The sequence below is a fragment of the Festucalex cinctus genome, chromosome 5, assembly GCF_051991245.1.
Source record: "Festucalex cinctus isolate MCC-2025b chromosome 5, RoL_Fcin_1.0, whole genome shotgun sequence".
NCBI classification, from domain to species: domain Eukaryota; kingdom Metazoa; phylum Chordata; class Actinopteri; order Syngnathiformes; family Syngnathidae; genus Festucalex; species Festucalex cinctus.
In genome coordinates this window covers 19,145,500-19,160,138 of record NC_135415.1, presented here as the reverse complement: position 1 = coordinate 19,160,138, position 14,639 = coordinate 19,145,500, and the positions used below count along the sequence as shown (strand labels likewise).

Genomic DNA, 14,639 nt, shown 5'->3' with positions numbered 1-14,639 from the left:
CAACTTGTCGATCGCCGGCAGTTGAAGCCTTTCTGTCGCTCCGTCCACAACCGCCAGCAAGCTTGGAGTGGCTCCAGTCCACGCAGCTCCGGAGCATCCTGGGAGAGAAGAGAAAGAAGAGCTGGAGCGCGCTCATTTGGGGACGCTTTTACGCACGCACGTTACGCACGGGGCTTTGCTGGATTGAAGGAGTAACTTGGGCATTTTATGGAATCGTAACAGCTTCACCGTAAGTATTTTGAATGCTGTTGCTATTAGTAGCATGACAAGTTCTTTTTAATAACATGGAAGAGATCTGTTCATTTTTCATGAAAGGGAACGGAACAATGTATTTAGAGATAGTGTTTCTCTACTTTTTAATGAATAGTTCATAGGATTAAGGAACCACCCAACGATGCTGTGTTGTCCTCATATAACCTTCAATTGTCGCGCATGTACAGTCGTGCGCACGAGCTACGTGGTTTCCAAGTGATGTTACTTGTTGATAAATGTTTTGTAGCCAACCATGGCAGTTCTGATTTCTATGATACTAAGATTTGATTTGATTTGATTCTTTGAAAGATAGCAGATGTGTGGACCAAAAGCCCAAAAACATTTATTTATTTAAATTTGTATTTAATTTTTCCTTACTGGATCATGCAACTTTATAAGTTTGGCAACCCTGGTACTTTCCTATTAGTTAAGTCACTAAGTAGTTTTTTTTTTTTTGCATTAAACAAAACAAACTATAATATTTTTCATATTTAGTATGTATTTTGATTAGATTTTTTCGTTTTGTTATTGTAACTAAATCGTCATTTTGTTCTTTTATGTGCACCGTAAGTCTAAAATATGTATTGCATCTATATAAACAAATTAATTTACCACCTCTGCTTAAAAATTGTGAAGGGGTGTGTGAATGTGTGTGCTGTTGGGGTGGGGGTGGGTGGTACAACCCTTGTGCAGTCTGACCCTACAGGGAGCCTTGGTGGGTGTCAAACTCATTTTTTCTCCCTGGCCAAAGAATCGTTATGGTCGCCCTCAGAGGACCACGATGATTGTAAAAATCAATTTAAATGGACAATCATCTCATCATATTGTTGCATTTACTCAATTGCATCTGCATTGGTCTTGTTATTTTAATTGCAAATTTGATCAGAAGTCCAGGAAAAAAGGGCAACTGAACACTGAATTTACAATTATGGTTGGATTTCAATACATATTTTTTTTGCCAAAATGAAAATTATATATCTATTTGAAAGAAACATGAAGTGCGATTTTTCATGAAGTGTTATGACGGGCTAGATCTGGTGAGTTTGACACCAGTCAATCAGCTGAAAATTGACATTTGTCCTATTATTACTCTTTCTCTCCCAAGTTAACCTGAACGTAATTATTTTGAATGAGAGTAACATGTTAAAACCCACAAAAACAAGAACAAACGCCTTTGTTTCTAAATGCACAATTATGTGTTTTTGTCAACAGATGATCCTAAATATAAAGCAGATCCTGTGGTTTTGTTGTCTCTGTGAAGCAGCAACTGCAAGCGGTAGGTTTCAAACGCGTTTCCTGAACACTCCTCTCAGGCACTCGCCTTTCTTCACACTCATCCACTGAGCTCTACTCTTGTCTTTGCCATTCATTCATTTTGGCAAGGTCACATTCAGCGGTCTTGCCAGCGATGCCTCACAGTATTCAAGTTGGCCATCATTTTTTAAACTAGGGTTATCAAACACTGCCTGTGGGCCAAAACCGGCTTTCCAGGGGGGTTCAAACTGGTCCACAGAATGAATCTGATCGTGAAAAAAACGTGTGTGGCAGAATCCTGACTTGTGATTGGATGAGAACGCCAGGATAGTTAATTAAATAGAAAGCTGTTTTTTTTAATGTACTTTTTTTTTTCTTTTCACTTCTTTCATCAATAGATTACGCAAGAAAGCAAATAATTAGTTTAACTATTTAGTAGAGCATGTTTTCAATGGAATTATTCAAGATTTACAACATATTTTGCTATTGGCTTATTCGTTTCTTAAAAATAAAAGCCTTCCTCTTTTCTGCCAAAAGGAAATATAAAATGCAGGTTAACACATTCATTGCCAGACCAGCAAAAAAAAATGCATCATTTGACGTCTTTTTCCGTCAATGGCAGTGAATGAGTTAATTATACCACAATTTCCCTGGTCTGGCCCACTTGACATCAAATTAGGCACTATATGGCCCTTGAACTGCAGTACAATCATTTTGACACCCTCTGCTTTAAACCAACCTGTGAGAGCATTCTCAAGGTGACAGTATGTCTTAAGACCTTTGCACCTGGGGGACCCGTTGGCCCCCAAGGCTCTCCTTGGCCCCTGGTCTCTGTCTGCCTTGGACACCTTTCAATTAGAGCGAGTTCCCAGTCTGGAAATAACAGCTGGTTTCACCTCTCATCCGAATAAGGCCCTCTTGTTAAAGTGTGCACACTCATGCCTCGAAGGCAGTCCCACCGCTGTTTCCAGAGCATTCCCTACATTATTCCCCTTCAATACTCCCCCACCCCCTCTGATCCCCATTCCCCACTCGCAAACCCTTCGACCCAAAAAAAAAGCAAATTCCCTCCTCACCACATGAGTCAGCGTGATTCAGCCTGTTGCCATGTTGTGTTTGGTTGTCTGATGTCTCCTTTGCCTCCCGACTCGGAAGTGGATGAGATACAGTCAGCAGGAGCATAGTAACAGTCACACGGTCTGGTTCAAGGCAAGCACTCTGCAGAAATGGATAGAATTAATTAACATTGGGATTATGATTATTATCATCTCCATCATTATCATCATCATCATCCTTGTATTGAGCAGTTGAGATTGAGAAGTACAAGATCATGTCCATGCTGATACAGTAGTGACCCGCCAAGTTTTTATTTGTTCTGTATAAATGTAGTTAAATAAAGGCCTCGCAGTGAATCTCATCATTTATACAGTATTTATACTTTGTTAAAATGGTAGTCAACCTTAAACATGTCTTGACAATAATATTACATTTGTGGAACAAGAGTTATGAAGCAAAATCCAGCCATTTTTATTCATCTCATTCATTTTGACACTTGCTGTCGACTGAAGATGACATCAATGTTGCTAAGGTCTCAAGTAACAACCAATCACAGCTCGGCTTCAGAAAACAGGTGAGCTGTGATTGGTCTTTGCCTGATTCCCTGGGCAACATTGATGTCATCTTCATTCGACAGCAAGTATGTGGCAAAATGGCCGCCCCCTAAATGGCTGGATTTTGCTTCCATCCATTTTCTTAACCGCTTACTCCTCATAAGGGTCGTGTGGGTGCTGGAGCCTATCCCAGCTGGCTTCGGGCAGTAGGCGGGGTACACCCTGAACTGGGTGCCAACCAATCGCAGGCTTCATAACTCATATTCCACTAAAGCAATCTTAATCAGAATACCAGATTTAGACCAGTCAGTAGGACTGTATAGGACATATTACTGTCATAAAAAATATTTTTGGGTTGACTTTCAACTCTATGGTATGGCTGCATCTCACTTCATCAACGTGCCACTTTTTTACTCTGTGACTCTGTTCACCTGCGATTCAGCAAAATTAGTTGCCGACCACTCATGAAAGCTAGTTGCAGAACCCACAACCAAGTTCGGTTGCGTCACTCCATGTACGGCGGACTCTAAACACACTGTATAGTTCATATTAAATTGGGCATAATTTACAGGATGAGGTGTGACTTTCCAAGGGTAATTTTCAGAGTCATGATGTTTCTGACAGTTTGGGTGGTTTTGTCACACACTGTCAATGCAAACGAGTTGGGCAATAGTACATCGTCATAGCTTTAGTGGTTCTTAACCTTGTTAGAGGTACTGAAACCATCTAGTTTCCTATGCACATTCAACGAACCCTTATTGGAAAAATAAAATGGGATTATTTTCAAATTCAAGACATTGATCTAGGCCGGTTGACTGCTGAAGAAATTGAACAGGGAGAGTAGCCTTTTCATCAAATCTGGCTCTCTTCACCTTGAATTCAGAAAGCGTTGTATCTGCATGCAGCTTATGGAAGTGTTCCTTTAGTTTTGCTAGATAGCTAGTTGTGCTGGAATAGAATTGCCCAACTTGGCACTGTCCATCACTCAACTCAACTCCAAATTTATAGAGCACTTTAAAAACAACTGCTGTTTTCTCAAGATTGAAGAAAGGCAGAAAAAAAAAAAAACGCAGAGGCACCAGAATTGAACCCTGCGGAACACCGTACATGCCGTTAATTCATATTGCACACATTTATCCGACCATGTTCTGGTTTTCTCGACATAATCACATCACAAGAGTCACAAGTGGACTAGTGAGTGCACCAAATTCCCTGCAGCACAGATAGGCCAAGCAATGTAGCGTGATCACCTGCAGCAAATGATGGCCAAGCAGGGCGTGTGATCATGAATCCTATGAGTCGGGTGTATCTCTTGACCTCTGCCGAACCCCTGAGACTGACTGACGGGTACCGTTAAGAAGAATTTGGTTCTTGATAACTGACTACAGCCTGAATGCCCTTTTAGCTTAGTGCTACAGACTACGTTAGGGTGTTGACTGTATTTTCAAGACCAGAAATGCTGTACTGTAGATTCATTATAACCCTATTTTTCTTGTATGATTGATGATGAATACGCATTAACCCTTCTTTATTTCTCTTTCAGTCGCCAACACATTATCAATCGTCAAGCCAATCACCGGGTCCCTCTCCGGGAAAGTTAACCTTCCCTGTTTCTTCTCAACTATTCCAACCTCGTCACCAGTCAACCCGAACGCCACCGCCGTTTTTTCCAAAGACTACTTGCGCATCAAATGGAGCAAAATAGAGGGAGAAGTGGAGTCAACGGTGTTAGTGGCACAAAACGGGGTCATCAAGATTGACTCCAGCTACGTGAACCGGGTATCCGTGCCCAGTCACCCCGAGGATGTGGGCGACGCCTCGCTGACGATGGTCAAGCTGCTTGCTAGCGATGCGGGCACGTATCGCTGTGAGGTCGTGTACGGCATTGAGGACACGCGCGATACAGTTAACCTCAATGTTGATGGTAAGAAGATTCTTTGTAATTACTGAATATATGTGGACACATATTTCTGCAATCAATATTTCGAAGTATTGGTAACTAATCACTCTATGAACTATAGACCTCCCAACTCTGATCTTCCTTTAGCTTGCTGTTGATATATTTACTGTTTCCAACACAATCAACTGCTAGCGCTCCATTGTGGATGATAGCGCATGCTACGTTCCATTGTGACACCTCTGAAACATTATCCTTTTCTTTCCGTTTATCTAGCATCACAATCAAACAGCGTTTGAATTATGATTATGTTATTTGACCGTTACGAGCAAGCCAAAAGATATAGCGTTTTTGGCCTATGGTTATTATCTGCAATGTGTTTTCACTTAGAGATATAACTCATGTTTTGAGGATGTAGAAAGCATGGGTGGGATTACTGTAACATTATGTTTTGTGCTTGTTGACAATCATCACAAACTTATTTATAGGTCCAAGGTCATGTTAGTGAGACTCGTCACACATCATCTTGTTTTATTGCAGCATCACACTTCACCTGGAGATTGAAATGAATCGGAAATATTTTGGATCAAGTTCGTCATGCCGTATATTAAGATGAAATTATTTCATTTTTGTGTCCAGGGGTCGTCTTTCACTACCGAGCCAACACCAGCAGGTACACGTTAGACTACGCAAATGCTGTCGATGCGTGTTACAACATCGGCGCAACCATCGCCACGTACGAGCAGCTGAAAGCCGCGTACGAGGATGGTTTTGATCAGTGTGATGCCGGCTGGATCGCTGACCAGACAGTGAGGTATGTTTGTTGTCCTTCAAATCTGTCTACCAAGCATTTTTCCACATCTCAGAGAGATGTAAAATGGATCTTCCATCACTTGTGTCTATAGATACCCGATCCTAAATCCCAGAAAGGGCTGCTTTGGAGACCTTCGGAATAAACCTGGTGTGAGGTCATATGGAACCAGGAAACCCACAGAGACATATGATGTATACTGTTATGTGGACAAACTTTACGGTAAGATAAAATCAAACTATTTAGCAGAAAGACAACTTACTGATACAACCAACATTTACATTCAAGCTCTGTAGTGGTAACTTAACCAATAAAAAATGTGATAATGGTGTTGTGAAAGTATCTGGCATTGCTTTTGATGAACTTCCCTCCATGTTTTTCTTCTCACTCATGTTCGAGACTGTAACTGCTGACAAGCTCAGTCAATTCAGCTCTCAACACAGCCTTTTAATGACGCTTTCAAATCTTTGCCCAGTCTCCTTTCAGTTGTTCATCTCGCTGGTATTATTCAGCTCAGATATTCCATTGCAACATTTAATGTAACTGTATTGAACAAATACAAATGCAGTCATTTAGAATGGCATTTGCATCATTAGTGTGAACAGATGTACAAGGTGGAGTCAGCCAGAGAGCAAACCCCAACTCGACAGCCAGCTAACAATCATCTTTGTTTTTAGCTATTGACTGCTGGTATATGTGTTTTATTATCTCTTTTGGGGTGGGGGTGGGGGGGGGGGTCAGACATGGCCAAACTGATAATAATCATATTAATTAATAGCACATTTCATTTAATAGATTTTAACCATTTGCTGAAAGTCCAAGGATGAAAATGGTGAAAAAACTAAAATGTAAATGTATGTTATGACTTGATGTGTGTCATGCTTAAAGGATGGGCCACATTCCTTGGGTGGGTGTCAATGCCACTGTAAATCAAAGGAATTAATATATTGCTTGAAATGTTACACCCTGGACTAAATGAAAACATGTTTTCAGCCTGTTTTGTCTACTTTTGTACTTTATTTGGCCAAAGACCTGGAAGTAAATGTGTAGGTTTGTCACTAAATGAGTACCGTATTTTCCGCACTATAAGGCGCACCTAAAAGCCTTCAATTATTTCAAAAGCTGACCATGCGCCTTATAATCCAGTGCGCCTTATATATGGATCAATATTGAGCCGCAACAGGTCTCGCTGTCAAGACGCTATCGGTGACCCTGCACGATCGGTGACGCGCATGCGCAGAAGATCCCGCCATTTTGGATCGCTAGCTAATACTAACACTTTACGTCAGAGAAAATAATAAAACAGCTGTTTATTCATTTTGGGAGTGAATGGAGTTGTCAGAAAGCTGGTTTGTAATCTATTAATAAAGTTTGACTGACCTATCTGACTGTTTTGTTGACATTCCCTTTAGCGCAGCACTATCTAATGGATGCATAACGTAACCCCAGCCTCTACTGTAGCGCCTTATACATGGAAAAAGTTTTAAAATATGTCATTCATTGAAGGTGCGCCTTATAGTACGGTGCGCCTTATATATGGAAAAAGTTTGCAAGTATGTCATACATTGAAGGTGCGCCTTATAATGAGGTGCGCCTGATAGTGCGGAAAATACGGTAGTTCCGTTCAAAATTGTGAACACTGATCCAACATGTGCTTCCGCACCGGTCAGTTAATACCATGAATTTTGGACATGTTCAAAATTTCCTTGCAATAAGAAAAAAAAAATAGTACCATTTTTCTTTTCAAAAATACAAAAACAAAACATTTGGAGGGGAGGGGTGGCTGGAATTTTAGTGGGAACAGTTGGTTTGACTTGGTCTAAAAATAAACTAATCATCCATTGTATACTAATGTAGCAGTGTTGTTTAATTTGTTATTTTTAACCCTTTGTTGCAATTTGTCATGGTCATTCCAGGTGACGTGTTCTACGCTCCTGTGCCCCAGAAAATGACTTTTGAGGAAGCAAAGGAAGAATGTAAGAAGAGAAATAGCGAGCTGGCAACTCCCGGCCAGCTTCACGCTGCGTGGCGACGAGGTCTCGACAGGTGCGACTACGGCTGGCTTTCAGACGGCAGCGCGCGGCATCCCGTTTCTGTACCCAAAATTCAGTGCGGGGGAGGCCTGCTGGGTGTCAGGACCATGTACCGCTATCGGAACCAGACGGGATTCCCAGACCCGTCAACCCAGCTGGGAGCTTACTGCTTTAAAGGTGAGCCCATCATGTTGACTGAGGGGGATGAGTGCCATGGAACATGGCGTTACCTGTGTGGGGCTGTGCTGACAACATAATGTGTTCATATTTGGCTTCATTGAAAAGTGGGATTGAAGGCGCAGACGTTTTTTTACAACAGTCCAGACGATGATCTCATTTTCTATTCAGTCCGCACCCTTTCACTTCTTTCCCCCTATACATTTAGATACAAAACAACACTATTTTTTTGGTATGTTTTGTCCGTTTCTGATACATGAGTTTCAAATAGGCTAGAAAACTCTTTTTTTTTTTAAATAAAAAAACAACATTTATTTTGATGATGTAGTTGCCATATGTGTCTTAGTACACAAGGTCCAGTTGACCTCACTGTCTCAAGCTTCTTTTTTTTTTTCCTACCCAACCCAATTCTGTCGTTGCAAAAAGTAGCCAAGGGGAGGAATTATGGTGAGAAACTGTTTACCTAAAACTCATTGGTCCGACCGACCATTACTATAATTGGAGCATTAATGGTGAATATTTTTCCTGAGAGGCTGGATGCTTCCCATTGATTGATCTGCAACACATTCATGCGCTCAAGTACTATTCAAACACTGTTCAAGCATCTCTTGGCACAGCTTACATGTCAGATGAGCGTTCAATTTGTTTCAGTTGTGACATGTCTTATGTGATCTCAGGGCTTGTCCCATTGAAAAGATTCAAGTAGGCGTACAAATAAGGTCATTGTTGTGCCACGGGAAGAGAAGCGACTATGGCAATACATCTCAACAGGAGTGACGCTTCTTGGTTCACTGCAAGTTAGCAGACTGGGACAATTTAACTAATCAGCATCCCCAAGGCAAAGCAAACAACTGATGATAGATTCCTTTAACAGAGAAGCAGCAGAATGCCTCACCTGTCAGACCTTTTAGGCTCACTATCTTACTCCCTTTTTGCCTTTCTCCCTTCATTTCCGCTGTCAGACTTTTTCGCCCTGTCATTCTCACTTGCACTTATCAGAGCAGACATTTGGATAATGGACAAAGCTACCGCAGGACTTCTAAATTCAGTCATCCCCGGTGACCCTTGACCTGGCCTTTCCATCTTTACAAATGAGAGCTTGGGCAGATAAGCCGTCCCCTGCCTGGCCATTTAGTGCCCTAAGGAAGGCTGACTCTCGCGGAGATAAGTCCCCGCGGAGTTCAGAGGGCACACAAAGAGACCGCCCTCTCCTCCCCGCTGTGTCTTCTATGTCGCCTCGCTCAGCCATTTGTATTTACGCCCCCATCTGAGTGCTTGTCAAGTACCCTTGTTTGGTTGGACCCGCTGCATCATTTCCTGCCTTCCCGCTCGCAGCCATATGCCACAAGACATTATGTAAACAAACAAAAAAAAGAAACGTATGGAGACCATAACGGGTTTAACTTCAAACCTTAAAATCCCCCTCTCACAAACTATAATCACACTTAAACTGATTTTAAAATTATAAACGCATTACAACACAAATATATGTTTTATGGGAAATATGAGCTGTAGCAGGGAATTAGGATCTCTCACCTTCTTATATTGTTGGGATTCACTGGTCCGAGAGTGGATGAATCAAGGCAGTGGATAGGGAAAAAGCGTGTCATTGCGATCTGATTGCTTCCTGGATTGTCTTGTACAAAAACAGGCGTCAGTAATAGCAACAGTTCAAATGAGATAATGCTCTCCCTTTGAAAGCTGCCTCTGTGTTCCTGTTTGGAAAAATTGTGTCTTGTACCTGACATCACAGATAGTTTCAGGATGGAGAGATCGTATGTGTATGTTAAGTATTGTTTTAATTCTTCAATTAAAATCAAGTTGCGAGTTTATTCAACGGTTCACCGGTTGATTGTATTTGGTTTCCTAATTTCAACCAACTTTTGTTGAACAACTTTTCTGGTCCTATCATATAAAAGCCACCTGGTCATCTGCAACCATCCATTTTGAGTTGTGTTTGTATTTGACAACCGTGAAGAAAAGCTGAAAGGTTCAAGCGCTAATGAACTGCGTAAAGAGTTTACACAGTAAAGGCCCTGGCTTGGTCTAAATGTTTATATTCTCTTCTTCGAGGAATGACATTTGTTGTTTCAGGGACTTGAGGAAATGTTTACAGAATTAGAGTTCGTATTCAAACTGGGTTCATTGCCTACCTGCAGCAATACTATTTTTTTCCAAATAATGAGTCCATCAGTTTGATTGCCACATTAGATTAACTACTAATAAAAGATGGTATAACCAACAGATTGCACTTAAGAGAGGAAGTCTTTTTGATATAGTTGCATTAGATTCCCAGAAATGTTCTCTGCATTGAATACTTCCGAATGTCTGTAATCTAATTTTGCTAAAAGATATATTGTCTAATATTATGACATGTGTATTTTACAGGAAGGAAATTGATGATCAACCAAACTTCTTTTGTGGACTTATCTGTGATCAACGAAACTAGCACCTCCTTCACTTCCTCCATTCCTTTACTTGAGAGTAGTGCATTTACTCAAACCCAAACTTCTGAAACTGGACCAGAGGCTGAAGTGGATCCAGATCCTACAGATCCTCCATCCATGTTTTCTACAAGTATGGTTCCACCACGTCCCACTCCAGCAGGCAAAGAAGAGAAGTTATTTACCACAGTGGTACCGAGCAATACGAAAGACCATGAAGACATTGATGATCTAAATCCAGTGGACCCCGAGTTTGATGTCGAAGACTTTGTCCATGAGAATATAACATTGGTTGAAACCGTTCCCCATCGTGGTGACACATTGCCAGAGCTCCATATCACAACAGGAAGTACTGACGTAACAGAATCAGTGTCCGAAGCAATGGAAGAGCCAGATGATCATTCTGTGATTGAAATCAGCACCATTGAAACTGATGTGGTATTACAAGATGCATCTCCTAGCACGGAGCCCATGTTTGCCAAAGGGGAAACAGAGGAAACTATTCTGACTTCTAATCTCACTGACACAGCAACAGAAGTTGAAAGTGAACACGTTTTCAGTTCGTTAAAAACAACACCACCATCTGAATCAACACCACCATTCCCATTCTACGATGGCAACACTGATGAGGTAGAGACGGATTTACTGGTAGAGGCACTGCCACCCCCTGTCACAGGATCGTCACAGGACGGCTTGCTCAGCACAGATGAGACGGACATTCCTACCACCAGTGTCATTCCGACCAACACCAAGCCTGCTGGCACTGAGGTGGACATCAGCACCACCACCCCCTCACCACTGGAAACAACCACACAGAAAGGAGTCCTAACACAGCATGTCGCGACACCAGATGAAAACCTGTTGGCAACCGGGATGGGCGCTCCCATTCCCGTCGAAGATGTGACATCACATGATGCATCGACGAGTGTCTTTGACGAGTCCACCGATCAGGTGTCAGACCAAATTGGTGACATCCTGACGCCGGTTGACACTCCAACAAGCATTGATGCAGAGTTTTTCACAACCGCTCCAGTGATTTCAACTACGGATAGCAGCAGCAGCGTTCCAGAAGCAACAGTCATAACGGAATCCGCTGTCATACAGAAGCAGAACACATCAGGTAAGACTTACCAACACAATCTTTAAAATAGGACTTATTAATTGCCACCTTTCAATGCTGAACAAATCATTGGAGAATCTCTGCTTGCAACTTTCACTTTGTTGTGGACTTAGATCTTGTTGTTGAAGTTGTTTTCTATGTCTTGTTAGATTGTTGTTGTGCAAAAGGCAAATCTTAAGTTAATTTCTTTGTACCTGTCTCTCAAATCAATGAACAGGCAAGACTGCAGGCATTTTTTTGTGGATTGGTACAATTAGATACCGTGTGCAACAAACCCCATGACAACTCGTTCTGATTGACAAGGTAGCTTATCCCAAGATTCAAGACTTAGGCTGTGTTTTCTCTTTCTGGAGTATTGCTTTGATTTGTCTTGAGATTCAGAACTTGAAAACAACCGTAAATAAAAGCAAATGTCTTACCTAATTTAATGTTTTGTATAAAAGTGGATTCCCCAGGTAGCGATAAGTATTTTCCAAAGCAAGTCTCGCCACAGCACAGTCAATGCTCTTGCCTCAAACACACACACACACACACATAGTAAACATCAGAGATGGTCGACGCGTGCCCGGTACTGTTTTGTGTGACGTCACGTTAGAAGGGTTAGTCTCACATCAGGCTGCATCTCGCTCACCCGTGAGTATACGTCAGAGCGCCATTCAAGTGCGATTCATTAATGGGAGACCAGTTTTCAAGGTGTGTGAAAAAGGTAATGTCTAGTGGTAGAGTGCTTGCCCTCAGACTGGGAGGGCGTGGGTTCAATCCCCGGCCAGTCATACCACAGACTATAGAACTGGGATCCATTTGCCTCCCTGCTCGACACTCAGCATTAAGGGTTGGAATTGTGGGGGGTTAGATCACCAAATGATTCCTGAGCGTAGCCCCTGCTGCTCACTGCTCCCTCAGGGGATGGGTCAAATGCGGAGAAAGAATTTCACCCCACAATTTTTTTCCTTGTATGTGACAATCAGTGGTACTTTATAATCTGGAAAATGTGGGTATAACTTAAAAACTGTGTGACATGGAGTCTGTCAATTATAGTTTTGATCTTTGCAATTGACAATGTGATCTTCTCCGTAGCTTTTACATTGAGGATATCCTGAGCTCTTGATTGTTACGTTTTATATAGATGTTCTTCTGCATTAAAGCAACTTGAAGGTCAAAAGCCCATTTGATCATAAGCTCAGTTGCAAACAGCAGGTGCATCCCTTTTCCCTACTGTAATTCAGGATCCACCATAGCTACTAACGTTTCCAATGTGACTTCAACAATGACACAATGGATTTCTGAGTTAGAAAAGTCAGTCGTGCATGATTTATTGGGTATTTGGCTGCCTTGGAAACTGCATTCTAGGTTCTTCCCTCTCAGTATGTTTAATGGAACACAAGCAGTCAGTTTCCAGTTGCTGTATGTACAGTATGTCTGTGTGTACAGAGAGAGTCTGCCTGTATCGACTGTATGACTGCGCTTCAATCCAATGTCTAGAATGTTTGTAGATTTTTTTTTTTCCTTGTGGGAAAACTTCCCAGAGGAAAGACAAATAGAAAGCACAAGACATACAGTAGGTGTGAGTTGCTCACAAGTAAGCACAGATGCCCTTCTTTAGCTCATGTTGGACCTGAGATCAAGTAGTGATTTCACCTCTAACACAAAGTCTCTGTTCGCTGCCAGGACAGCTGGAATCCACGTGACCAAAGTGGGCGATTCCAGCTACTTTTACTTCTACATCATGTCATGTGGCTCAAATGACACACGCTTTTTGCTCTCTCAGGATTTGTGGGAAACTTTTTGGAAAATTGGCATAGTAGGAGGCACGTCTGGTCTGGTTGCATAGTAACAGAGCAAAATAAGCTACTGATATACACGTGACTCTTTGATGTGTGATGTGTTTGTGAATAATTGGATAGATGGATGGACAAATACAAAATAAGTACAGATTTGAAGTGTTTTGTTTACAACAACAGTACACGAGGTGTTAGATCCATTACAACAACTCAAGTGTGAATTCTGTCACAAACCTGGACAGGAAAAAAAAATAAATTTAATTGAGAAATTACAATAATGTGATTTCCCGGACGTAATGGTTTTCCAAAGACCGAAATGAAATTGTCTCAATATCTTAAGGAAATCCTTAAGGCAAAAAACAATTCAAATGATGAGATAATAGGTAGACAGTGTAGTGAGGAAAAAAAAAATGCTTTGTCAAGCAGTCTTTGTGGTGGTGAATTTCTGTTGGAACTTTGGCAAATGACAGTCCCATACTAAGACCAAGGAGACGGAGGGAGATTGTGCGTAACTGTGTGTGGGTGCGTGTACGTGTGCTTAAGTGTGGCTTGGTCAGTTAAGTCCCCTACATTTGTTCCCAGGCTGGTCTGGACTTTAAACAGGTGGTGCAGGTTGCAACCAATAATCTTTTTCAGTCACCACTTAAAATCATTTGTGGGAAAACACAAGAGGGAGGGTGAGGCAACTAATTTATTGTTCAGATTTGCTGATAATACTCACCTGTTTTTATTCATATTTCATTGCAAAATATTACGTAATGTAAAAATGCACACTTTTCACTGCCATGCATGAAACCCAGAAGATAGCAGTGGGTGATATAATGTCAAAATGTCAGTCCTCTCAGGATGAAAATGAGGAAATTAATTAGCTTATTTTTTATTACACCATTGTAATATTAATTACAAAGGGCACAAAGAACGTATAGTATTACCGGAGTGACATTTTTTGACTTGAGTTCCCCAATGAAGCCTTACATTCATTTTCCTAGGTTATCAGCATTTGGTTTAAAACACTTTTTGAGTTTGAATATTGAAAGAATGTTATGTACCGTGAAGCTTGAATATAGTGAATATTGAATTCTGGAACTGTTTTGCCTTATTTATGTAAAATAATTCACAACACTTTTCCTTTCTTGAGCTTTTTCCTTTCTCTTTTTACAGTTGACCAGATACTTCAGTCACAGAACTCTCAGTCTCCTGTCTTGCCTGACCATTCCACCGCCTCAGTGGAAGATGGTGAGCCTATCCTTCAGAGTGGGC

General features: G+C 41.4%; 1 protein-coding gene across 1 annotated transcript in view; it reads left to right on the top strand.

Moving 5' to 3' along the window:
- The first annotated feature begins 1,464 nt into the window (after positions 1–1,464).
- LOC144019157 (uncharacterized) overlaps positions 1,465–14,639 on the top strand; it is a 32,201-nt gene continuing 19,026 nt past the window's right edge. Inside the window, exons 1-9 of the mRNA XM_077522023.1 lie at positions 1,465–1,528; positions 4,660–5,040; positions 5,653–5,827; positions 5,919–6,046; positions 7,741–8,034; positions 10,423–11,598; positions 12,197–12,291; positions 13,202–13,331; positions 14,541–14,615. Coding sequence (XP_077378149.1) covers positions 1,465–1,528; positions 4,660–5,040; positions 5,653–5,827; positions 5,919–6,046; positions 7,741–8,034; positions 10,423–11,598; positions 12,197–12,291; positions 13,202–13,331; positions 14,541–14,615 — 2,518 coding nt within the window. The remainder of the gene's footprint in view (positions 1,529–4,659; positions 5,041–5,652; positions 5,828–5,918; positions 6,047–7,740; positions 8,035–10,422; positions 11,599–12,196; positions 12,292–13,201; positions 13,332–14,540; positions 14,616–14,639) is intronic.